Source organism: Grammomys surdaster, unplaced genomic scaffold (genome assembly GCF_004785775.1).
Source record: "Grammomys surdaster isolate TR1022 unplaced genomic scaffold, NIH_TR_1.0 62, whole genome shotgun sequence".
Taxonomy (NCBI): Eukaryota; Metazoa; Chordata; class Mammalia; order Rodentia; family Muridae; genus Grammomys; species Grammomys surdaster.
This window is the reverse complement of record NW_021604564.1, coordinates 5159284-5187259: the sequence shown is the minus strand read 5'-3', so window position 1 is coordinate 5187259 and position 27976 is coordinate 5159284. Positions and strand designations below refer to the sequence as shown.

The window sequence follows — 27976 nt, the reverse complement described above, 5'->3', positions numbered from 1 at the left end:
AAAACCAATAGAAAACCCACATGCATGTGGAAACTGAATAAGCTCTACTCAATAATGACTAGATCAAGGAAGAAATAAAGAAATTAAAGACTTTTTAGAATTTAATGAAAATGAGAAAACATCATACCAAAACTTGTGGGAGTCCATGAAAGCAGTGCTAAGAGGAAAACTCATAGCTCTAAGTGCCTACAAAAAGAAACTAGAGAGCATACATTAACAACTTGACAGCACACCTGAAAGCTCTAGAACAAAAAGAAGCAAATACACCCAAGAGGAGTAGACAGCAGGAAATAATCAAACTCAGGGCTGAAATCAACCAAGTAGAAACAGAAAGAACTATACAAAATATCAACAAAACCAGGAGCTGGTTCTTTGAGAAAATCAAAAAGATAGATAAACCCTTAGACAGATTAGCAAGAGGACACAGAGACAGTATACAAATTAATAAAATCAGAGCTGAAAAGGGAGACATAACAACAGAAACTGAGGAAATTCAAAAAATCATTAGATCCTACTACAAAGGTCTATACTCAACAAAACTGGAAGACCTGGATGAAATGGACAACTTCCTAGACAGATACCAGGTACCAAAGTTAAATCAGGAGCAAATAAACCATCTAAGTGGTCCCATAACCCCTAAAGAAATAGCAGCAGTCATTAAAAGTCTCCCCACCAAAAAAAGCCCAGGACCAGATGGTTTAGTGCAGAATTCTATCAGACATTCAAGAAAGACCTAATACCAATTCTCTTCAAACTATTCCACAAAATAGAAACGGAAGGAACACTACCCAATTTGTTCTATGAAACTACAATCACACTCATACCTAAACCACACAAAGACACAACAAAGAAAGAGAACTTCAGACCAAACTCCCTTATGAATATTGATGCAAAAATACTCAATTCTAGGAAACCGAATCTAAGAACACATCAAAACAATCATCCACCATGATCAAGTAGGCTTTATCCCAGGAATGCAGGGATGATTCAATATTTGATAATCCATCAACGTAATAAAAAAACTCAAAGAAAAAAAAACACATGATCATATCACTAGATGCTGAGAAAGCATTTGACAAAATTCAACATCCCTTCATGATAAAAGTCTTGGAAAGATCAGGAATTCAAGGCCCAAACCTAAGCATAGTAAAAGCAATATACAGCAGACCAGTAGCCAACATCAAACTAAATGGAGAGAAACTTGAAGCAATCCCATAAAGATCAAGGACTAGACAAGGCTGACCACTCTCTCCCTACCTATTCAATATAGTACTAGAAGTCCTAGCCAGAGCAATTAGACAACAAAAAGAAGTCAAAGGGATACAAATAGGAAAGGAAGAAGTCAAAATATTGCTATTTGCAGATGATATGATAGTATACTTAAGTGACCCCAAAACTTCCACCAGAGAACTCCTAAACCTGATAAACAACTTCAGCAAAGTGGCTGGTTATAAAATCAACTCAAACAAATCAGTAGCCTTCCTCTACAAGAAAGATAAACGGGCTGGAAAAGAAATTAGGGAAATGACACCCTTCGCAATAGTCACAAATAATATAAAATACCTCGGTGTGAATCTAACCAAGCAAGTGAAAGACCTGTATGACAAGAACTTCAAGTCTCTGAAGAAAGAAATCAAAGAAGATCTCAGAAAATGGAAAAAGATCTCCAGTGCTCATGGATTGGCAGGATTAATATAGTAAAAATGGCCATCTTGCTGAAAGCAATTTACAGATTCAGTGCAATCTCCATTAAAATCCCAACCCAACTCTTCACAGAGTTAGAAAAGGAAATTCTCAAATTCATTTGGAATAACAAAAAACCCAAGGTAGCAAAATCTATTCTCAACAATAAAAGAACTTCTGGAGGAATCACCATCCCTGACCTCAAGCTGTACTAAAGAGCAATAGTGATAAAAACTACTCGTATGGTTACAGAGACAGGCAGGAAGATCACTAGAATAGAATTGAAGACCCACAAATGAACCCACACACCTATGGTCACTTGATCTTTGACAAAGGAGCTAAAACTGTCCAGTGGAAAAAGAACAGCATTTTCAACAAATGGTGCTGGCTCAACTGGAGGACAACATGTAGAAGAATGCAAATCGATCCACTCTTATCTCCTTGTACAAAGCTGAAGTCCAAGTGGACCTCCATATAAAACCAGATAAACTGAAACTAATAGAAGAGAAGGTGAGGAAGACCCTCGAATATTTAGGCACAGGGGAAAAGTTCCTGAACTTAACACCAACGGCTTATGCTCTAAGATCAAGAATTGACAAATGGGACTTCATAAAATTGCAGTTTCTGTAAGGCAAAGGACACTGTCAATAGGACAAAACGGCAACCAACAGATTGGGAAGAGATCTTTACCAATCCTACATCCAATAGAGGATTAATATCCCATATATTCAAAGAACTCAAGAAATTAGACTCCAGATAACCAAATAACCCTATTAAAAATTGGGGTATAGAGCTAAACAAAGAATTCTCAACTGAGGAAACGCAAATGGCCAAGAAGCACCTAAAGAAATGTTCAGCATCCCTAGTCATCAGGGAAATGCAAATCAAAACAACCCTGAGATTCCACCTCACACCAGTCAGAATGGCTAAGATCAAAAACTCAGGTGATAGTTGATACTCGCCAGGATCTGGAGAAAGATGTACACTCCTCCATTGTTGGTGGGATTGCAAGATGGTGCAACCACTTTGGAAATCAGTCTGGCAATTCCTCAGAAAATTGGACATAGTATTACCTAAGGACCCAGCTATACCACTCCTGGGCATATACCCAGAAGATCCTCTAACATATAACAAGGACATATGCTCCAATATGTTCATAGCAGCCTTTCTTATAATACCCAGAAGCTGGAAAGAACCCAGATGTCCTTCAACAGAGGAATGGATAAAAAAAAGTGGTACATTTACACAAAGGAATATTACTCAGCTATTAAAAACAATGAATTCAAGAAATTCTTAGGTAGATGGATGGAACTAAAAAATAGCATCCTGAGTGAGATAATCCAATCACAAAAGGACACACATGGTCCTCACTCACCGATTATTGGATTTTAGCCCAGAAGCTTGAAATACCCAAGATTCAACTCACAGACCACCTAAGAATGAAGATCAAGTGTGGGTGCTTCGGTCCTTCTTAGAAGGATGAACAAAATATTCAAGGGAGCAAATACGGAGACAAAGTCTGAGACAGAAACTGAAGGAGGGGCCATCTGAAGACCATTCCACCTGAGTATCCATCCCATGTGCAGTCACCAAAGGTAGACGCTGATGGGGATGTCAGGAAGTGCATGCTGACAGGAGCCTGATATAGCTGTCTCCTTAGAGGTCTGCAAGAGTCTGACGTATTCAGAGGCAGATGCTCACAGCTAACCATTGAACTGATCATGGGGTTCCCAATGGAAGAGTTAGAGTGAAGACTGAAGGAGTTGAAAGTGTTTGAGGTTCCATGAGGAGAGCAACAATACCAACCAACCAGAGCCCCCAGGGTCTAAACCACCATCCTGGGAGCACTTAGGGATGGACCCATGGCTCCAGCTGTATATGCAAGGGAGGACGGTCCTGTCAGGTATAGGTGGGAGAGGAGATCCTTGGTCCCATGAAGGCTGGATGCTGTGTGTGGGGGAATTCCAGGGTGGGGAGGTGGGAGTGGGAGGGTAGGTGGGGGCACGTCCTCATAGAAGCAGAAGGAGGGGGGATCAGATAGGGGGTTCCTGTGAGAGAGGGGGAAAATGTGATAAGGGGATAACGTCTGAAATGTAAAGAAAATATCCAATAAAAAATTAAATTAAAATAAATAAACATATCTTTTGAAGATGTCTTAGTGATAAATTCTCCTGGGAGATGAATCTCAGAAAGAATTAGAGTATGCATTTTAAATTATAAATTTTTAATGGGGAAACAGAGAGGGGGCTCTTGTAGGGAAAACATCATGTAGTGATGCTGAGTTGACAGCTTCTGCCAGCACCCTTGGTAGTTCCAAAGCAAGGATTGCCCTTTAAAAGAGACCCAAATAGGGCAGAAATGGTTGGACACTTTGTACCATTTCCTGTTTCAGTCACTGGTCATAGGCTGCTAATATCTGGAGGATCCAGAACATTCTGTTAGCTTTTGTACTCACAGATGAACAATGACTCCTTTCCTAGGAACACGATGCTACATCTGCCACAGAAGTACTTCTGCAAAACAAAACATCCAAGAAACAAGAGCACACAGTATTTAAGAAAAAAAGAGAACCAACCCAGCAGGTGGATGATAAGTCTCAGGCTGATAGCTGCTGTTAAGAGTTCAGATGTCTTGGATTCTAAAGTAATATTGGCAGATAGTAATAGGTATTTAAGAGGGTCTTACCTAGTAGGAAGCTACTAGGATCTTGAAGCATGTCCTCAGAAGGATTGTAGGACTTTGTCTCTGTTTGACTTCCTGTATTCTCATTAGTTTTAACTGTCTACTTGACATAACCTAGAATGACCTGAAAAAAGCTCTTCAGTTGAAGAAATGTCTAGATCTGGCTGGCCATGTCTGTAGAGGATTGTCTTGTTAGTGTGGGAAAACCTAGCCCATTGTGGATGGCATCATTGCCTAAGCGGGCTGTCCTGAACAGTGTAAAAGTGAAAAATGTAATTGAGCTGAATACAAACAAGTAAGCAAGTAAACATGTCCGTTTCTCTCTGCTCTTGTCTATAGGTGTGAGGTGACCAGCTGCCTCAAATTCCTGCCTTATTGATGGACTGAATCCTGGAATTCTTAAGTCAAATAACCCCTTTCTTCCCAAAGTTGCCCTTTGTCTATGTATTTTACTACAACAAGAGAAATAAAACTATAGCATCCCACAAATACAGAATTGCTCTGTATTTACTATACAGAAATGCTTGTCATTTACTATAATCACAATGGCCAGAGAACATATGTTGTACAAGATTATCTTCCAAGCCAAAATGACACCATCTTCAGAAGTCCAGCTGAGCTTGCTCACTAAATATCACAACAACTAAGGTTCCCTCCAGAAAGATGAGTGGGTGAGGAAAGTCATGGTGTAAGGGTCTGAAAATTGCTAAAGGAAGACCCTAGACTCACAAAACATGCAAAGACAAAGAGCATTTATTCTGCAGAAGCAACCAACATGTGAACATCAACCATTCTCCAAAATGACAAACCCAGAAAAAGGTGCTCAGACTTCTTATAGGGAATTGGAGGAGCTCTCTAGAATAAATAGATAATCTAAGGTTTCATTGGTGGGTGCTAGGAGGGTGACAGGTAGTCAGTGGTCCTCATATCATGACTTTTTAACCATAAGATAAGATAGGGCTGCCCAGCACAGATGATCCATTCTGGGATAAGGTATTTCCCCTATTTTTGTGGTTATCCCTAGGCTGTTCTTTGGGTGGGGTTTTTATGACCCTGTTTCTGGATTTTATGGTTGGTCTGTTCCTGGAGCTTGTGGATTAGTATAAAGGTCTGAAAATTGCTGAAAGAAGACCCCAGACTCAAATGGTGCCTTATAGCTTTCTTTCCTAAATCAGGACTGGTCCTTAATTAAGTGGAAACTAATGGAGTTCATGTCATTCTTTCAATGGTACACTCACCCCTCCAATCAGTTGTATATAATTCTGCCTTAATTATATGTGACCTTGGGGTCTCTGAGAAGGACTAGATAACATAAATCATATTAGGACAAGGTGTTAGGGCTCCATCTACGGGTCTATAGGGAATCCTTAACCCCTGCCAGGTAAAGGTTTTCCAGGAGTGGTCTTTTGGGAAAGAAGCACCCACAATCTTGTAACTCTCTTCCTATGCTCTGTAAGAAAACCCAACAAACTAATTGGTTCCTCTACAGTGAACTTGACAGAGTTGTGCCCCAGTTAGTTGCTAGAAGCTTGGGAGAATGGGTAGATGTTGGTTATGTCTCCCAAGGGAAGAAATTTTAGCTGTTCTATACCATGCCATTTCGGTTTTCAACCACTGAAACTGTGAGCCGAATCATGCTCTTTATAAAGTTATCTTGTTTCAGGAATTTTGTTACAGTGGAAAAATTCTAGCTAATATGTGTGCTACAACAGGATATAGTATAATCAGGATGAACATCAGAAGCACAGGCCAGAGGTCTCTAGGAAGGGTTATCTTTCAATAAGAAAGCAGATACTTTTACAATAACCGTGTGACTAACTATCTAAAAATATGATGCATATGTTACTTCTCTTTAAAAATAAAACAAAAGATACTTAAGAATTTCTAAAAAACAAAAAAGGCTTTGTAAAAAAAATGGCCCAGATATAAAATAAACTGAAATGTGTCACAGTTTTGACAAATCAATGACATGTGTTATCAGCTGAATCCTGTCACCTTCCCACAAGTTTGTCTATTGAAGACTTGACTTCCAGTACCTCATAATGTGACATTTGGGGATAGTCCTTTAAAGAGGTATTTAAGTTAAAAATATAGGCATTAGGGTGGGCCTTAATCAGAGTGGTATCCTTATAGGACATTAGAAGAGAGAGAGAGAGAGAGAGAGAGAGAGAGAGAGAGAGAGAGAGAGATGCATAAGACAAAGAAAAAGAATGCAAACTTACTACTCTTTATTCTAGGACTCTGAGTATCCACAACAATAAGAAAAAAATTCTGTTTTTTAAGCTGTCTACTCAGATATTTTAATGATAGCCCTTAAAAATTATCTCAGAGGTGGTGAGGATAAATTGAAGAAATTTGCTTTTCATTCCTTGATATTGTTACATTTTTGCTTTGTCACCTGGAAATTATTTCATGACACATACAGAGTAGAGATGTCCATAATTATCATCCCATAAAGAAAATGAAGCACAGTGTGCAAAGACACGGACTGCACTGATGTTACCTCAGACAAGAGAGCTGAGAAGCCAGATACAGGATCTCAGGTCTCCACAGTCACAGCCAAAGGTCCTTGTTTCGTTGTTCCATTTGGACACCTGAGTTAAGGAAACTATGGACTGTCACCCCAGAAAACAGGACATTGACAAGCAGATTCTGCTGCTACCTCAGAAAATGACCAAGGCACTCTTGGAGTAACTTTGTTAAGAGAATACCATTATCACCTTGAAAAACTAAATGTCAAATTCCCCAAATTTGTTAACAATGTTTCTCTAAGGAGATATGTCAAGACTCCATAAATAGCACCTTCCCCCCCAAATAAATCTATTGTTCAGTTTGAAAAAGTAAACCTTATGTGTGTGCGCACATTCAAGAGCTTTTTGGTTCTGTTGGTTGAGGAAGCAATTCTACAGATCAGGACTCTGTTCCCAGAAAGGCAGGATAATTTGTTCAGGATGTTTACTCAAACATTTGTGGCTTTTTCTGTAAATGTACTATCTCCAGGAAGACGTTAATGAGAAACCACAGAGATTATGTCTCTAAGACTAGAAAGTCTGATGGAGCACTCTAACAACTGCCAGTCATGTCTCACTCTTGGGGTCTATGTAGTCACTGCAAGTGATGATTTACTGAGAGCAGAACCATTGTTTCCAGGGCAGATACAGAGATTAAACGCCTGCAAGTCTCTTAGTTGCCTTTTAATCAACTAGTGACACAGAAACTGTTTCGTGTGTTTCTGCCAAAGGAAACCTTGTTTAATATATGGTATTGACTCTTGAATCCTGGGTTTATGGTCCCTTAACATTGGAACCATGGCCTAAGGGTGGTTATCTGACATACATGTTTCCTCTCTAAGGCTTCTTACATGAAAGTCTCTTGTGCTTAGGGCATTGGAAAGTACCTCCAGCAGAACATTTACATGGCAAAGGAACAAACAGCACAAGATTGCAAAATTCACAGCACTCAATAGAGTGTAAAGGATGGCTGTTTACAGTTAGAGAGCCACAGGGAAAAGACAGTGTTGCCTTGTTCAACATCACTGGGAACATGAGCACTGCATGCCATGTTGTTTACTGCTCTGAGAACCTGCTAATGGTAAGGATAGTGCTGTCCTGAGCTCATGTTTACAAATAATCTTAAACAAGTAGGTGAAGGGATTCAGGAAATGCTAACCCCAAATCTGCTGCTTTGACATAAAGTTTGCCTTGAGCATAAAGTAGCTGAAAGAGCAAGAACAGGAGAGAAGCTGTGTCTAAATGCAAGCATAAAATTTCCTAAGGGAAGGCACTCCTACTGTACCAGTGAGAGAACATTATTAACACCAGAGACTTGGAGTTGGCATCAGAATAAACCTACAAAAATAACTCTTCCTTTTCTTTAGTTTTCCATCTCTGGATATTTCTGGCCACTGTCACACAATTTACTGGCCCTAGGACAAGCCTCTTTGATATGACACACGTCCACCATTCACCAGTTTTCTTTAAAGAAGTATATGATTTTGGAAGTAATGACTTTTTTAGGTCTTTATTTTTCTTATGAAGACACACATGTTGCGTAATGTACTGGCTAAGACTTCATTTCTCCTGTTACTACTGTGGACTAACTCCAAGGTCTAGCCATAGAACCTAAGCATATAGAAGATTTTCTTCTGATATAGTCAACATAGAAGGAAGTTTGTTGTCTCCACAAATGTGAAATCTTCAAATAATGAGGATTAGCTGTATTATGACAAACTGAACTCTGAGTTCTATGTAAAGTAATGATACCCAAAAACCCCAATGATAAGTCCCAGCTCCCACGCCCTTCACGATTAAGAGGAGCCCTTTGTGCTACAGCCAGATGGCTATACCAGCTAACCCTGTCCAGTTCCCTGGGCACCACAGAGCCCCACGTGCTCACTTGCTGTCTTCATGCAGGAAGAGTGAAGTTCTTGCCTTTGTTTCTGTCCCTCTGCATCTTCTTCAGTCTTACTGGGGATGGGGAGGGGACTACTGCAGGAGTCTTTTTTTCAGGGACACTTTGTCCATGTACTTATTGACAGCTGCTGGGCCATTCCAGAGCAATGAAAAGGAAGACACAAATCTCTAACCTGACGGAGCACTCAGTCCTGGAGAGGCAGATAAACAGTAATATATACAGTACACTCAACAGAGCTGAGTGCCAAAGAGAGAAATGGAGCTCAGAAACCTGGAGTGTGGAGAGGAAGGTGTTTATCTTATTGCCGTGCCAGCACAGATGAGCAGAGGCAAAGACAGTTGCTGTGAGGCGCATGCACACTAATGCACACAGAGAGTCACACGCATTCGTTCTTTAAGGTGTGGCAAGCATAACGTTAGGTAAAAGTAAAACTTTGCCAAGCTCTATTCCCTTTGTATTATGAAAAACTAATAGAAGCTTACTAATTTGAAAGTTTGACAGGAGGATGATACATTTTTACTAATGGAAATTTCACAATTTGTACTTTATTTCATACAATGGGAAATTGAATATAATTTCAGTTTTATTATGAATAGGTAACATTTAAAGTCATGAAAAGATTTTTGCATCTCATTTTATTAGTGGTATTGAAATGTCTTACTTTTTGATGTCATAGCAATGTTCTTATCACAATTTTCTGCATTTGGAATAATAAAGCAGAATACATTAAGTTAGATTTATACATCTAATGTAGTTGCTTCAAGTTAAAGAGGGATAAATCAGGGTGTATTGAATGTAAGTACCATTCTTACATTAAGAAGTTGTGTCTGACTTTATAGAATTCACTATTAGAGAATATTCTAATTTAGTAGATAAACCTTAAAGCCCAATTACTTTAGTCCAAATCTTGTCTTTCCTGTTATTAGGAGTCATGGCTCTCTGATCCCCAACTTTTTCATCTGTGGGATGGTAAATGATTATAGTACCGAACTCAAAGAGTTACCATAAGGGTTTCATGAGTCAACTTACAAATGTCCTTAGAGTAATGACTGACAAGTGTGTGTACCTGAGGCCTGAAAATGTTCACAGGTGTTCTAAGCACCCTCTAAACAGTCTTAGAAATAGTGGAAGGAACTGATGTATTAGAATTTTTTAAATAGTTTATCTTAGGGGGCTGGGAATAGGACAACCAGAGTATTGTGTATAATAGGCGTGCACTGAACCATACTGCCAGTCTCATATTTCTATATAACCACCAACTCCAAAATCTTCTATTTTCAGAGAAGGTCTTACTATGTAGTCTTAGCTGACCTTGAGCTATGTAGACAAGGTCATAGATATCTGGCTTATCTCTATCTCTTGAGTGCTGGGACTAAAGGCATGCACCACCATTGCAGGACCTGCTTTTGAAAAATTTTTTCACTCATAGATTGTTACATCCATTGGTTGATCACAGAATGTGAAAAAGACCCAGCTATGAGGAGCCACAAAAACTTCCCAAGAAGAAGGTACTGCAAGGAGTGGGAGTAAGGGGGTGGAAGACCCTCACACTGCCTCTTAAGGAAGACATGGAAAATTAAATAAGGGGACCCCAAACAGTTGTCTCCCTGAGCTGCAGGGTGCAGTTAGAGAGAGTGATAAATGCTAGAAAGAGTGAAAGGAAAATAGGGGACCCTGAGGAGGAGTGGTCATGAGCATGGGGCTAGTTTTCAAAGACGGTCAATATAGCTGTAGATAAAAGCATCCTGGAGAACGGGTTTAACATAGCAGGTAATGCCATGGCCGGGTCAGCCAATCTGTTCCAACCCATACTAGCTTGATGGGGCCAAGTTTTCTGACTGATGAAGGTGCTGGTATCTTGTCTCATAGTGTCTTTGGAGTATTGAGTTAAATCTGTTCAAAATGTTAGTGTCAAGATAGCAAGCACTATATCTATTAGATGTTACCCTGAAGATGTATTTTGATATATGAATTACATTGTGATAGCTATTCTTGTCAAGTTAACTGCATCTGGAAGTAACTAGAACCTCAAGTAGTTGGGCACACCTGTCATGGATTCTTCTTGATTGAATCATTTGAAGTGAGAAGATCTATCCTAAATGAGGGCCTCACCTCAGGGCAGCCTAGATAAAGAACTTGGAAGAAAGCAGCTTTTGCTTTCTGCCTGCTTGCTCTCGTTCTCCACGGCCATCTCATATTCCTGCTGCTGAGGCCTCCCTCATGATATTACAGACCATTTTCCCAGGATCTGACACAGATTGAAGACCTGGTGAGACATCCATCCCCATGGACAGAACAAATATGGGGTTCTTGGACTTTTTCTCAGAAGACAGCTATAGTTGGAATAACCAAACCATATATTCATTCTATTGGTTCTTTTCCTTTAGAGAACCCAAATACATAGTCATCATTTAAAAATACAAAATAAATGCACCTAAAATGCCAACACTTTCAAATCCTATTTAAAATTTTTATTTTATTTTGTTTATTGTGTGGAAGAGGAGAGAAAAGGAGAGGAGGAGAAAGAGGGGAGTAGAGGAGAAGGGGAAAAGAGGGAGGGAGTGGAGGATAGAGGGAGAGAGGGAGTAGTGGCAGGAAGGAGAGGGAGAGAAAGGAGAAGGAAGCATGTGCATACCAAGTTTCATGTGTAGCAGTCAGAGGACATGCAGGAGTTGGTTCTCACAACCACATACGTGCAGGGGGTCAAACTCAGTTTATAAGGCCTTCATCTTTCTCCAATAAATCAACTTATCCCCTCGAATCCTCCACTTTTAGTGTGAAGTTATGCTGATTAATTAGTGTATAGACAATGTGTTCCTCATTGTCTGGTTTCTTTTGTGTACTGCTTATAAACTCAGGTTACTGCTAAGGGCTTGCTTCTAAAATAAGAGCCCCCATTAGTGAATTCATAATAAAAGTCCCCATAGTGAATTCATAATAAGAGTCCCCATTAGTGAATTCATACCCAAGCAGATCACTTTTTAATCTAAGAAACTGTTACAATCTCATCCCCGGAAAGAAAATTGCATCAAGAAAAACCAATAATTACTCTTCACCAAGCCCAAAATGTGCTGATTAAACAAACACTGAGAAAATGAAACTCAGCATCCAGACACATCAGGAGGGAGGATGTGGTACCCAAGCAGACATCGCAGCATCCAAACAATAGGAGTGAGGATGCAATATTCAAGCAGACAATGCAACAGAGAGAGGATGAGCCTGTGCCTGGTGGGCTTTCAGCCCTGGGGCAACTCATGGCCAGAATTTTAGCTATACTAATTGGAAGCTGTGCTGGCAGACAGTGCTGGGCAGAGAGTGTTGACAGCTGTGGTATAACTGCTGGTATCATTTTCAGAACATAATTTAGCTTCTTGAGTACAGCCCTGGACCAGCATGACAATTCCAGAAACTCATGCTCCTCCTTTCACTGGACACCGTCCTAGTGACGTTTCCTTTTAGAGAAAGGCTTTTCTCACAAATGGTGTATGCTGAAAGAAATAACCAACAGGCTGATGTGTATTAGTTTCCCACTTAGTTGTTAGCACTGTGGAAAATGCAAATATAAACTCTGATTTAAGATACAGTATTAGAAGTCACAGGTACTTTGAATCAAGTATAACTTGACAATAACCAGGTTTAGGAGGTTTCACAGAGCCTGGTTTTTCAGGACTGGGTCTCAGTTCTTGCAACTATAGTAGAAAACCTCCCAGGAAGGGAAAGATGAGTGTTTTGGTTTGTTTGTTTTGTGTTTGTGTTTTGTTTTAGTGCTCATATTGTTGTATACAGCCTGGAAAATGGGATATTAGATAGGAGGACTTGGTTTTCCCAATGGTTCTTCTCTGCTCAGAGAAGAATATTGTTCTTGAAACAGACATTACTCTTAGTAAAGAGGAATAGTAAGTGAAGACAAGCTGCTCAAGTGTTTGAAAACTATAACTCTATAACCCAGGTGACCAGGAGTCAAGGGACAGTGGACATTTCTATCCTGTTTCATTTCAGAAATCTATCACAAAACGTTAATATTGCAAAGATAGCACGCTGAGCTTCCTTAAGATCAAACGCTGCAGCAGCTTTTTTATTTCTAGTAGATAAATAATTTCCATTCTGCAATGCAGATTCAATCCTCATTTCACAAATATTCCCTGAATAGCTATTATGTGTCGGGCATAAAAACAGACACAATTCCTTATCTTCAAAGTATAGAGATAATACATTAGTGGAAGATACTAAGGAGAAACATGGGGAAGCCCCCATAATGATCTCTGAGGATGGCTCACAGATAAGTCATTTGAGAAAAGATACTTAGAACAATGATTCTCAACCCGTCGGTCATGACCTTGACCCTTTCACAGGGGTTCTCCTAAGATTATCAGAAAACAGAGATATTCACATTAAGATTCTTAACAGTAGCAAATATACAGCAATGAATTAGCAACAAAAATAATTTTATGGTTGGGAGTTACAACATGAGGAACTGTATTAAATGGCTAGTGTTAGGAAGGTTGAGAACCACTGATCTAGAAGGTTCATCTTCATCTTCAAAATCTATCAGTGAAACATCCTGAATCTAATTCCAGCTCACCGTTCTTAGAGTAGCATGGTCATTTCACTAAATGAAGCTCCAAGTTCTTCCTATTAGGGCATGGGATCTATCAGTCAGTATCTGCTAGGGCATATGGTCAGTTTATATCTTCGTCCTTTGGTGACTTTACCGTGTTTGTCTTACTTTAGCCTGGTTACTGTTGAGGATCCAGTGTCTAAACCTGTATGATGCTATGAGGGTCTTTTGACAAGACTATGAGGCTGTTACTTAAAATCTTGTCACTCAGGCATCCCAGTGCCATCTCAACATGGGACCTATTTCCTATAGGGTCACAAGTCTGGACTTGTCCTAGTAACTTCCTCCATATACCCCCAATCCACATTGCGTTTAAAGGACCGTCATGACCAAGCCCCTTTTCAAACTTCAACAGCCACTTTCTAACAGCTCAAACTTCTAAACAGAAGCCTGGGTGGTACTGGCTTCATATTGGTGAAGTAAGCAGGCACAGGTGAGACACCACAAGAGAGCTGTGATTGGATTGGTAGAGTGATTGGCAAGAATGCATGACACCCTGGGTTTAACAACCCTAGCACTATGGTGTGCATGTGTGTCTGTAATTCAAGCACTTGGGGCCTGGAATAGGAGAAAAACAAGGTCAAATTAATGTTTGAATTCAGTTATTCTTGTCTGAATGAATATTGCACTGTGGATAGTGTTGACTCACAACAGTACTAGGAAGTGTGTAGGTACAGAGTGGACAATAAGGGTCAGAGATGGAAAGGAAGAAGGAAGGACATGGGAGGGAGGAGGACAGGCCAAGAGCTGAAATGAGAACAGGAAAAGGGAAAAGGAGATGAAGTACTGGGGATTAAATACAGCAGGAAGGAAATGTAGAGAGACAGCAAAGAAACAAATGCGATGCTCCAGCCATGTTAAAGCTATGCTCTTTTCAGGAGAGCAGGGGTGTAACTCAGGCCAAGTTGGTCTGTTAAATCAAGGTGGGTCTCCAAATGTTGTCTTTCAGGAGTTCTAGTCAGTACTCCCTAGATCTCTCTTGATTCTTGGTTCAGATGCAAATGCAAAGAACTGCCAGGTATCCTGCTGCAGCTGTTAGAGCAGTCAGGTCTCAGATAGGCCAGGAAAAGGGAGCCCAGCTTTTGGCTGCATTTGCTCTGCTCAGCCAGATGAAGCTCAAATTATAATCCTATTCCCATGTCTGGTGCCCCAGATACCCCTTAGTGTAGGCCATATATTGTCTTTGAGCCCATTTCCCTTTACAAGCCTGTAAGTGCAAGAAATATAGCCTTTGTCCCATGGGCTGCTTGCTGAGGTCTCTACCTCAGAACCATTTCTGCTGTGACCCTTCATTAAGGGACCGTTTGCTGAAAACTGTCTAGGCACCTATGCAACCTACAGAATCTCCAGCTTTTATCCAATAGTGTTTTTTTAAAGGTTTATTTATTTATTTAATGTTTATGAGTACATTGTAGCTGTCTTCAGACACACCAGAAGAGGGCATCAGAGATTCCATTACAGATGGTTGCGAGCCACCAAGTGGTTGCTGGGAATTGAACTCAGGACCTCTGGAAGAGCAGTCAGTGCTCTTAACAGCTGAGCCATCTCTCCAGCCCTCCAATAGTGTTTCTCTCTGGCCTCTTTAAGGGAAATTCTGTTTCTCTTGAGCTTTTCTAACTCTAGACTGTGTCTCTTGACTCATGGCTTCTTGCTTCCATCTTCAAAGCTTGCCTTTGATCACTCACTGAGGACCACTGCATCTCTCAAAGCATGCTTCTACAGTTTAAGGATTTCTGTGATTATACTGGAACTGTCTGGAAAATACATTACAATCTTACTCATCATTCATACAATCACATCTGCCTGGACCTTTCGCTATAAAAATGTCCTATTGTTCACAAATGCCAGAAATCAGGATATGCAAGATGGTAGTGTGGCTTATACATGTCACAGATACCACACATTCTTAATTGGGACCCACAAAGGGCCCTTTTATGTATGTAGATTTCCAGGCTAGTCATCCCAAATGAGTTTTAGCCTACATACCATTTGTAATGTAGAAAGAGCACATGAGTTACTCTAGGCAATGATACATATTTTAGTAAACATGAATAAACATATTCATCTTTATCTTTCTGAATCTGGGTTATCTAACTCTGGATAACTGTTTCTAAGTTTTATGATTCTTAGCTGAATCATATTCCACTATGTAAATGTACCACATTTTTAGTATCTATTCATCAGTGATTGGACAAAGACACTAGTTTCTAGACATTATGAAAAGAGCAACAATGATCATAAATGAGTAACTATGAGACTCGTGCTCAGGAATAGTTGACCAACACAAACCAGACCCCAATATTTTGTTGTGATTTTTTGTTTTGTTTAGTTTTAAAAGAGAGAAAGAATATAAAGCTGGATGGGAAAGATAGGAGAGGATCATGGGAAGTTGGAGGGAGGGAAAAGAATGTGATCAAAATATGTTATATCAAATTCTCAAACAATAAATATTTTAAATGATTATATTCTAATATAAAATGGAAAGGAAATAAGTATGAATAGCTTTGAAATCTTCCACTCTGGTAGCATGACTCTTAATAACCATTGCAAGAGCTGATGGCTAGCAACTCACTTTCTTTGGACAGTCTCTCTTTCAGGTGAAAGGCCATCCTTACCTCTCTGCTGCTGAGGCACATTTTTAGTAACTCATTCCCTCTATAGCCAGGAACAAGCTGGGTTGAAAATACTGAGAATTTGATTCTGCCCTTTGACTTTGATTCCAAATGCCTGGCTCTTACCTTTATCACTTTTGGACCAAATGCCCGACCAAGCTGGAAATAGATGTTAAAAATTCCATATGAGAAAGAAAAAAGATGTCTGAGAGGGAAAGAGAGGATGAGCTTTATGATCATAACTTGCTATCTGGAATAAGACTGGCCATCCTCTAGCCAGAACACAGGAAGGAAATGTCAAGCTCAAATTACCCACAGATTGGGCGATTTAGCCTTTTGTTTCCTCCAAATACAAAGTAGTATTTATTTGTTGGCAGCAGCATTACAAGCACTTGAGGCTATTAATACTGGGTATCTTCACGGGTTTTTTTGGGTAAGAGCATTTATATGCATAAGAAGTCACATTGCATTTGTCTTTTTTGGCACAATACAGTTTGTGTAAAACCAGCTCCCATTTGCTAAATGATTGATATTCTAGAAGCTTCTTCATGACAGGAGAAGATGATCCCCAGCAACTAAGAGGTCAGAGGAGACATGAAGTCAGAGAGAGAGAGAGAGAGAGAGAGAGAGAGAGAGAGAGAGAGAGAGAGAGAGATTATCTCATGCCTCTTGGTCCCAGGTGAAGCAGGATAAAAGGACAGGGAATTGTGGTGACATGGGGAGAAAAGACTGGAAAAGGGAGGAGGCTCTGGTCCTGAAACTCCATCTATTTTTGCTGCTCAGGAAGGCAGGAGACTTCATACTTCAGAGGCCACTGATAGGGTGTCAAGTGGTCCCACTAAGACCTTCTTGTTCTCTAAAGGGTATCTTACAATAAAAGCAATAAATAGTGCTCTCTTAAAACCAAGTAACATGTTCCCAAAGACCTCTTAATCAAGGTTGTTGAGGACAGTGATTAGGTTATGCTAAATAGAGTGAAAATTATATAGAATGGTGTCAGGGTTCTCCAGAGTAGCAGAATTTAATGAATATTCCTCTCACACATATATGCAAATATATGATAGATATTTATTATGTGATTTAGAGATTTATTGGAATGACTTATAGGTTGTGGTCTAGTTAACCCAAAAATGACTGTGAACTGAACGTCCAATAATTCAGTATTTGCTCAGTCCTCAAGGGCTAGATGTCTCATCTGGTCTTCAGTATATGCTGGAAACCCAAAGAAGTAGGCTCTAATGCCAGTGAAGGAATAGATATGCTAGTAAGGTGAGGACAAGCAGGCAAAGAGAAACAGCTTCCTTCTCCCAGCGGAAGGTGTGGTCCAAATTAGAGGTAGATTTTCCTAGATCAAAAGATCTGTATTAAATGTGTGTCTTTCTACTTCTAAGATCCAGAATAGAAATGGGTTTTTCTATTTCAAATTTATTAAAGATCTCTCACAGGTGTGCCTTCCATTTTTGAGTTTTGGTTAATTCCAGTTGTAATCAAGTTGACAATCAAGAATAGCATCATAAATGGTATGCTCCTAGAACACTCCTCTTTTAGACTTAGATAATTCCCATCACAAATATACTGCATAACTTTTACAGACTGAGGTAGATTGAAAATTTCCCATATAGGCTTATAGAGAGTGGCAATATTACGAAGTGTGGCCTTGTTGGAAGAAATGTGTCACTGGGGGTGGGTTTTGAGTTTCAGATACTCAAGCCAGTCCCAATCTCTCTCTCTCTCTCTCTCTCTCTCTCTCTCTCTCTCTCTCTTTTTCCTCCCTCTCTCAGGCAGATGTGGTGCTGGAGAAGGAGCTGAGAGTACTACATCTGCCTGTGCACTGCCATTTCCTGCCGTGATGATAATGAACTAAGCCAGCTTCTACCTATAAGTCAACCTCAATTAAATGTTTTCCTTTCTAAGGTTGCCATGATCATATTGTCTCTGAACAGCAATGAAAACCTTAACTAAGAAGTTGATGCTAGAGTCTGAGGTATTGCTGTGATACATCTGATCATGCTTTTGTTTTGAGGGATTTAGATTTGGGAATTTTGGATTAGGAAAGCAGTTGAATGCTTTAAGCAGAGATTATTGGGCCATTACTGGCAAGAGCATGGAAGACACTGATGATGAGGCTGAATTTTAAATCAGTTTACTGAGGGGACCTGATTCAAGAGGTTTCAGAATGGAAGAATATTAATATGTAGCCTGGAGAACATTCTTGGGATATTTTGATGTATGTGGTTGCTTTCTACCCTTGTCCAAAACATCTGCCTTAGGATAAATTGAAGAGTTATGGATTAACAGCTTTAGCAGAGGAGATTACCTGACAGCCTAGTATTGATTATGTTGCTTGGTTATTAGTGGCTACACTAATACAGATCTATAATGAAAAGGAGCAAACCGAACATGAAGAATTATAAAATGTAGTTTTAGGAGAAAAGTGTCACCAGGAAGTGGAAACAGATTAAAGAAAAGTCTGATGCTAAGTGGAATGAAGGGGGTGATGACCTCACAGCCAGATCCCGCCCAGCTCAGCTTCCAACCTGTGAAAAGGAATTAAAGAAAGGACTGGCATGGTAGTACACAGCTTTAATCCAAGCAATAAGAAGCAGAGACTGGCAGAATTCGGAGTTCAAAACCAGCCTGGTCTACAAAGGAAGTTCCAGGACAGCTAAGCTGAGATCATGAAGGGAACCAACAAAACAAAAAAGCTGATGAAGATGTACTTGAATGAGTAGTCCGTGTTTCAAACCCAGCCAGCAACAGAATTGCGCAGCTTCAGCCACTTGGTTCTGGCTTTACAATCAAGGATAGAAGAAAGGGGTTATTGAATCTCCCTCTGTGACAAAGGAAAGCCACTGAGCCCAGGCATGTGTCAGGGGTGTCCCTGCGTGCAGGCCCAAAAAAAGCCATTGTATGAAGCTATGAAGGTGAAGCTTGGATTGCTTTGAGGACTCCAAGATTTTGGAAACACCAGCGTCATGGGATATCCACCAAGGAGAGTTGTTAACAGGAATAGAAGCAGCCCAAGATTAAGAAGCACATTGACATTAGACATGGAGATGTAGAGTTTAGAGTTTGCCCCATTGCTATAGGGTCTTGCTTTGATCCAATCTTCCCTCTTGTGCCCCCCTCTTCCTCTTTGTAGTAGTAATATATATTGCATGCAACTGTGTGTTGGAAGTATGTTATCATTTTATTATTTCGATTTTTATTTTATAGACGCTACAGTTAAGAGATTGCCATGAGTCTGCAAAGATATTTTAGACTTTTAAACATGGTTCAGGCTGATAGACTATGGGGACTTCTGGAGTTAAACTGAATGCATTTCTGCATTATGACATAGCTACAAGCCTGTGGGGCTAAGGAGTGAAATGTGAAGGTTTAAATAAAAATGGCACCCATGGGCTCATAGGGAGTGGCACTATTGGGAGGTGTGGCTTTTTGGAGTAGGCATGGCCTTGTTGGAGGAAGGATGTGACTGAAGGTGGGCTTTGGAGTTTCAGATGCTCAAACCAGGCCAAATGTCTCTATCTCTTCCTGCTCCCTGCTGATTCAGATGTAGAACTCCTGGCTCCTTCTCCAATACCATGTCTACATGGACACTGCCATGCTTCTTTCTATGATGATAATGGACTGAACCTCTGAACCTGTAAGCCAGCCTCAGTTAAATATTTTCCTTTATAAGAGGTGCAGTGATCAAGGTCTCTCTTCACAGCAATAGAATCTAATTAAAAAAAAATACTTCAACTGTAAACTGTTAGCCTTGTTACAAATTAATGTCTTTAGGCAATGTTAAGAAGAGAGGGAATAGCTTCTGAGCAAGCTTTAGAGATGTAACTGGAGAGTTACCCAAATCCCTCCCATATGTAACCATTGTAAAGAAACCTAACTGTAGCTCTCCCTTAGAGAAGCCCAGGGTGTCCTAGTTGGTATGCTTGACTTATTCTGGAAGCTCTTTCTATTTTCTTTTTTTTTTCTTTTTTTTCTTTTTTTTTATTGGATGTTTTATTTACATTTCATATGTTGTCCCCTTACCCCACCCCCCACCCATCCAGGAACCCCTATCCCCTCACCCCTCCTCCTTCTTCTCTGCGGATGTAACTCCTACCTACCCCTCAGTCCCACTTCCCCACCCTCAAAATTCTCACCCCCCCCTGGGGCGTCCAGCCTTCATGAGGTCAAGGATCTCTTCTTCCCCTTATGCCCAGCAGGGCCCTCTGCTCTTACGTATACAGCTGAAGCCATGGATCCCTTCCTAAGTGCTCCCAGGCTGGTGGTTTAGACCCTGGGAGCTCTGGTTGGTTGGTATTGTTGCTCTCCTCATGGGGCCACAAACCCTTTCAGCTCCAATGGTCTTCACACTAACTCCTCCATTGGGAACCCCATGATCAGTTCAATGGCTAGTTGTGAGCATCTGCCTCTGAATATGTCAGACTGTTGCAGACCTCTGAGGAGACATCTATATCAGGCTCTTATCAGCATGCACTTCCTGACTTCCACATCAGCATCTACCTTTGGTGACTGCACATGGGATGGATACTCAGGTGGAATGGTATTCAGACGGCCCCTCCTTCAGTTTCTGTCCCTCACTTTGTCTCCATATTTGCTCCCTTGAGTATTTTGTTGCTCCTTCTAAGAAGAACTGAATCACCCCCACTTGGTCTTCCTTCTTTATGGGCTTCATGTGGCCTGTGAGTTGCATCTTGGGCATTTCAATGTTCTGGGCTAATATCCAATAATCAGTGAGTGAATACCATGTGTGTTCTTTTGTGATTGGCTTACCTCACTCAGGATGATAATTTTTAGATCCATCCATTTACCTAGGAACCTCTCGAATTCATTGTTTATAATAGCTGAGTAATACTCCATTGTGTAAATATACCACATTTTCTGAATCCATTCCTCAGTTGAAGGACATCTGGGTTCTTTCCAGCTCCTGGCTATTATAAATAAGGCTGCTATGAACATAGTTGAGCATATGTCCTTGTTATATGTTCGAGCATCTTCTGGGTATATGCCTAGGAGTGGTATAGCTGGATCCTCAGGTAATGCTATGTCCAATTTTCTGAGGAACCGCCACACTGATTTCCAAAGTGGATGCACCATCTTGCAGTCCCACCAACAATGGAGAAGTGTTCCTCTCTCTCCACACCCTTGCCAGCATCTACTATCACCTGAGTTTTTAATCTTAGCCATTCTGACTGGTGTGAGATGGAATCTCAGGGTTGCTTTGATTTGCATTTCCCTGATGACTAAGGACACTGAATATTTCTTTAGGTGCTTCTCGGCCATTCGAGTTTCCTCAGTTGAAAATTCTTTGTTAAGCTCTATACCCCATTTGTTAATAGGGTTATTTGGTTGTCTGGAGTCTAATTTCTTGAGTTCTTTGTATATATTAGATATTAGCCTTCTATCAGATGTAGGATTGGATTGGTAAAGAGCTTTTCCCAATTTGTTGGTTGTCAGATGTAGGATTGGTAAAGATCTTTTCCCACTTTGTTGGTTGACTAGCCTCATATTTGGCTCATCCTGAAATCCGTTGTCTTAACCACAGGTCCTATTCAGTCTGGTTGGAAGTTTCAGAAAAGAACTCTTCAGGAAGCTGCCAGTGTGGTGTGAATCTGTGTCCCTGTTGCTGGCAACACAAGGATCAGTAACAACATAGGCAAGAACTAGTTTTCTTAACTTCCTAGCCAAGCCTCTCTTCAGTGCTTTAGTGTGTAGGGGGAGAAATCCCAGCAACTGCACAGTTTGAGCCAAGTTTTAGTGACTCTAGAACTGTCAGAGATGTGACACTGGTTTTCACTTACAGTATATATTTAGCAGCAATTTACTATAATTTGGTGGGGTGGCAGAAAAGAAGAGAAAAAGAAGATGGCATTTTATGCAATGTTATACAAAAATATAACAAGAACTAGAAAATGAAATATTACATAAAGAAGTAAGACAGGCTCAGGGAAAAGCAACAAGTCCACACCACTCTGACTTTTTTGAAATAGTGTGTGGTTCCTTCAGCTTGTAAGGTAAAGGAATCAAACAAGCAAACACAGACGAGATTTTGTAGCATGCAGAGCTGTTCTGCAATGATTTCTATAAAAACGGGTGCTGTGCTTTTCAGTGTGACTTTACAGACATTGGAGATGCATCCCTTACTTCCTGTGTTTCTCTTCTCTAACTGACTCATTCAGGCGGGTTTTTTACTGATTATTTTATAAAGAAAATGGCCAGTGTAGTGCTTGGGGCTAGCTAGGTCAGGTTCATGCTGATTATCTGGCTCAGTTCTAAGGTTTAACTAAGGTTGAGTATTTTTGTCCTTTTAAACCCAGTCAAACAGCATGCACTAAACCCAGCCCCTCCTGCCTTTACTCGGCACTTTTCAGTAAACGTGTTGTCTCCTTTAGATCATCTTTCTGTAACTATTTTAGATATCAACAAAGAGCTGCACAAACACAAGTTCCTCCTCAACTGCTCTGAGTGCTTTGCTTATGACGTTTGTGGCAAGTCTGACTATTATGTTTAGTTAGGAAGGAGAAAAGGGTCTTTCCTTCTAAAGTAGCACAACTCTAGTCTAGGAGGAAGAACATCTGGCTCATCTTAAGACCCAATTCATGACTGTCCACTGCCACCATCTCACCTCAGGAAATCAGCATAAAACAACTCTGCAGGCTTTTATTCATCAAACTGAATGCTTTTTCATTAGAATTCTACTCAAAGAGAAAGTCTGAGAAAATTATGTAGCAATCATCTTCCCCTTAGCCTAAAAAAAAAAAATACAAATGTGAATATGTTCACAGCATTTCATGTTTGAACCTCCCCCATGACCACAGAGAGACATGGCTGAACCAAAAGGAGGAGCTATGGACCCTCCATGGGCCCAACATCAAGAGTCTGTGCAGTAACTTCGAGATCCTTCTCTGATTAGCTGTGTTTTCTCATTTGTATTTGTAGGCTGGAGAACAACTGGAAAGTCCATATCTGGGGAGGAAAACACAGAGAAACAATAAGCAAAGTTGTTTTTATCATGTTCCTTTGATAATTGGGCAAATAGCAAGTGTTTTTGTGAAATAACAAGCATGCTTATGAGACATTACCAGAATCCACTCTGTGAATTAGAGGATTCTCACTAAACCTAGATTGGACACTGCTCATTTCTGGGGTTCCCTTTTCCATGAAAATGACATGTATGGAAAATATCATTTATATGAAAGATGAGTCCTAAGGTTTGTAAGTTCATAACTACATGCCTGATTCTTATTGGGGCAGAAATTAAAGCCCAGGGCTTGCCTTGGTGGAGAACCTAAGAAGAAGTTTAACACATAACTAGTGTTCAAGGTAGCCACCTCCCTCTTAAGTCTACACGAAGTTCTGCTCTGGTGCTGGACTGAGGAAGCTTCCTTAAAAATGTTAGAAGACAAACCAAAAAGCACACAAATTGTCAGCCTATGTCTTCAGTACCAATGTCTTCTATGAGGTACCAAGATAATCATTCACCATACAGTTGTTCAGTACAAGGTATGCTCTCAGGAACCTAGCAGAAATGAATGACTTCACATTCAACCTACCACTAAGGAGTCTCTATAAAACTGCAAGAAACCTGAGCCATAGAAAACACACATACATAGGCACATGCACACGCACACACAGAGAGACAGAGAAACAATCCACACTGAGTGAAAGCCCTAGAGTAACAATAAAAGATGAAATAAGATTCAGAAAGACTCCCATTTTTGCATTTATCAAACACAAGTATATAAAATAATTATGTATTAAAGTTATCAGATTTTGAAATTAATCAAAGTATCTGAGATTACATTTAAAAAACTAAAGAGTTTTTAAAAAGCTAAAGGGGGAATTAATGAAGTAGAAGACCTATTTGAAGAAATTATTCAGAATATAACACAGATACAAGAAAATCTGATAAGAGATTAAAAAGTCTGAAGAACAGAGTGCTAAGACTTAGCCTGCATATAATCATATGCTTTTCAGGAAGAAATGTTTTAAAAAGAAGGAAAGTACTGTTAGAATCCCCAAGGTCAAAGAACCAACTGGATTCCCTTGCAAACTAATATCTCTTTCCTGCTTGCCTCTATCTTTGGTGGTGGTGTGCATTTGCATGCCCATGTGTCTGTTTATGTGGGTATACATGCTTGTGTGGACAAGTGTGTGTGGAGGACAGAAGATAACCTTAGGTGGTGTTCCTCAGGAGCCATTTACCTGGGTCAGCCTTTGGCCTCCACACGTGTATAAGTACACATGTACTGAACCTCTACACACATATACACACATCACTCGTGCATATAAGTGACCAACCTTACCACTAAATAAAGAGGTAAGAATTAGAGCCATGGCACCATGCCACATCCCCAACAACAGACTGACACATATTTTCAGTCAATGTCAAGCGTTGGCAAAAATGTGAGCGTCTGTGCTCACGTTAACTCTTAGTGGGAATATAAATTAACCCTTCAGTTTTTCAGAATTGCTTGGTGTTACTTAATACATTATAGATGTTAATACTCTGTGCCTTTGGGATTCCATTCCTGTGTATGAACACAAACACCCCTTAGTGCACCAAGATATAAGTACAAGAACATTCCTATCAGTTGTTTGTAATAGCAAAAAAGTGGAGTCTATTCAATCGTCATTGGTAGGATAGATACTAAATTATGAGATACTATTTCAGAATATTATAATGATGAGAATAAATAAATGAAATCCAGACAAAATAGGACCTGTGGCTTAGACAATGAATTTTGAAGCAAATATGAAGCAAAGTGAGACTGATTGAAAATAGAAATGTGATTGCCCTTCCTGTCTGTACCACCACCTGCACCTGCACCTGCCCACGGGCCCCTACAGCCTGCCTGTCTCCTAGGAAGTCTGCCCTAAGAAGGAACATAGGAGGACTGCTCAAACCAGGGACCCAGGAAATCTGCTCTAACCAGGGATACAGGAAGCCTGCCTGAACAAGAGACATCACTGCCTGCCTCCCAGGAAGCATGTTCTAACCCAGGGCACACTCAGTTCTACCTGCCTCCATGGAGGCCTGCACCAATGTGAGTCACCCAAGCCATTACCACCAGACATAACCAGATGGCAAAAGGAAAGCCCGAGAACATAAGCAACAGAAGCCAATGTAACTTAAAGCAATCCCACTAAAATCAGGGACAAGACAAAGCTGCCCACTCTCCCTATCTATTCAATTTAGTACTTGAAGTTCTAGGTAGAGCAATTAGACAAGAAAAGGAGATCAACAGGTTACAAATTGGAAAGGAAAAATTCAAGGTATCACCATTTGTAGATGATATGGTAATATACATAAGTGACCCCCAAAATTCTACGAGACAACTACAGCTGATAAAACTACAACTTCAGCAAAGTGGCTGGATATGAAATTAACTCAAATAAATCAGTAGCCTTCCTTTACACAAATGATAAACAGGCTGATAAAGAAATTAGGCAAACAACACCATTCACAATAGTCACAAATAATATAAAATATCTTGGTGTAACTCTAACCAAACAAACGAAAGATCTGTATGATAAGAACTTCAAGTTCCTGAAGAAAGAAATTGAAGAAGATCTCAGAAGATGGAAAGATCTCCCATGCTCATGGATTGTTATTTTTACATGGTGAAAATGGCCATCTTACGAAAAGCAATCTACAGATTCAATGCAATCCCAATCAAAGTTCCAACACAATTCTTCACAGACATAGAAAGAACAACTCTCAATATCATATGGAAAACCAAAAAAAAAAAATTCCAGGATGTCAAAAACAATTTTGAACAATAAGAGAATTTCTAGAATTTCTATCCCTGACCTTAAGCTGTCCTGCAGAGCAATAGTGATTTAAAAAAAAAAAAGCTGTGTTTCTCATCACAGAGGAAGTTTTCAGACAGCAGATGTACAATTCACCATCTCTATTTAGTTGACAAATATCTCTCTGAACCAAAACGGGAGCCAGTGGGGCTGCTCAGTGCTCACCCTTTCCCGTATGTCCTGGCTACCACCAACCTGTTTTCTCCTTCATGAATTCAAACTGTCCTGAATTTTACCTGACTGGAATCGTGGCACACTTGTTTTTTATGCCTAGCTTCTTTCACTTAGCGTCACATCCCCAAGTTCATGTCTCTACAAAGTGTACCCGTGTTTGCCTCAGAGTCGCTGAGGTTCCCTCTTGACTCCTTTCCCTCTCCCGTAGCTGTTGCTGGCACTCTGGCTCTTCTCAGGCAGACTATCAGGGCACTCCACCACCCTTGCTGATCATATTTCATTTTGATGGACTGAGCTCTTCCTTGAACATACATCTTGGTTCCAAGCTCTTTGCAAATACTGCCTTTACAAAGCTGCTTCACTCAGTGGTAAAACTGTATTGTAGAGGTCCCTACTATGACCCCACCTGCCTGGCCTGACATATGGAAGACCATTTACTCTCTTATCTGCAGGACTGACAGAAAGACTGTACCACATATTTTTTGTATCAATATTCATCCCTTCAAATGGGGCCCATTTCCACTTCTTGCTCTTCTGTTTCTGAATTAAATGTGACTTTGCTGGGGGAGCTGTAAAAAGTCTGAAACTATGTCAATCCCCTCCTGTTTCTTTTCCCAGGCTCTGTGTTTTTCCTTTGATAGGTTTACTGTCTCTGCGAACTGCCTAGATCTCTGTGTGTTTCTGTATTTAGTATTTTAAATATTAGATAAAGATATTTTTAGCCCCTCCCCCACACTTCTTATTGAATATTGACAACCAAACACTGAAGGTGCACTTTGAGCCACCTTTTTGGGGACAGTTCTGGGCCCAATATCTGTCCCACTACCCTGGCCTGGTGCCTTAATGCTCCATGATGTCTTTGTATGAAGCATCACTGGTTTCCACTGTTCTTAGACATTGGTTCCTCATTGTAGGGAAAAGGAAACCAAGAGAGCGAGGATGAAATTTCATCTCTCTTGGTTCCCTTTTCCTGGAGTGGCAGATGCAATGAATGTTGAGCAGCAAGCTCTGTCTTGGCGGAAGAAAGAACCATATGGTTGTGAGTCTATTAGAGTTCTATCCAGGTGACTGGCAATAACAATTAAGCAATCAACATTTTTCTGTGCTCTGAATCATATTTTTTAGATCCAAGGTCAGCACTATAAAAGTTTCTCTCTCTTTTACATACTCTGCTCCACCTCTTTCCATAAAAAGGAAACCATTAATCCACAAGAGATTGTTAGTGTTTACCTCAAAGTTTTGTTTGGCTTCAGCATAGAAGAGAAAAAAAAACCTGAATTTAGCAGTTGTATTTTGATCTGCTTTCCCAGAGTGTTCAGAAATGACTGACTGCAATTTGTAAGCTTTTGTTCAAAATTCCACACAGTGGAGTTTGTAACAGGAAAACAAGAGAGTAGAGGAAATAATGTTTCATAGTGTTTCACTGGTGAGGTTTTATTGTTTCAAAGACTAAAATTCATGGAAGTGGCAAACCGTCTCCAGAGTAAGCTTTTTAATATTGACTGATTTCCAAGAGCATTACAGTCCACCCACTTTCAGACTGGGAGGGTACTTTGAGAAAGACAGGAGAACCCATTTGTGAGTTCTCTAGCTAGCAGCAAATACTGAAGGTGGCAACTGTTTGGACTGTCTGCCCTTCATGTTTTAACCATGGTAGCTGGATAAATGGTACCCAGTACCACCACATGTGAACAGAGACTTTTATCATGTTTATGACTCCAGAGACTCTTATCAATGCAACAGCAACAAACAGCAGGAGAGGCTGAAATGCATGCAGAACAAAAATGGGCAAACACAGAGCTTCACAAGGAAATCAGACTTGTGATGCTGCTAGATTATAGCATGCAGGTTTGTCTACCACTTTGAGTTCCTGGCAAGTAACATGCCCACACACACCCAGGAGCTTTCCAGGATCCACAATTAGTAAACACACACACACACACACACACACACACACACACACACACACACACAC

At 40.3% G+C, this 27976-nt stretch overlaps 1 protein-coding gene across 3 annotated transcripts in view; it reads right to left on the bottom strand.

The window, feature by feature from the left end:
- Nucleotides 1-22659: 22659 nt before the first annotated feature.
- Nucleotides 22660-27976, bottom strand: part of Dnajc5b (DnaJ heat shock protein family (Hsp40) member C5 beta) — an 84532-nt gene continuing 79215 nt past the window's right edge. For all 3 annotated transcript variants that reach the window (XM_028764537.1, XM_028764554.1, XM_028764546.1), the window contains exon 5: nucleotides 22660-22980. In XM_028764537.1, the coding sequence (XP_028620370.1) occupies nucleotides 22886-22980 (95 nt within the window). In that variant the 3' untranslated portion in view covers nucleotides 22660-22885. The remainder of the gene's footprint in view (nucleotides 22981-27976) is intronic.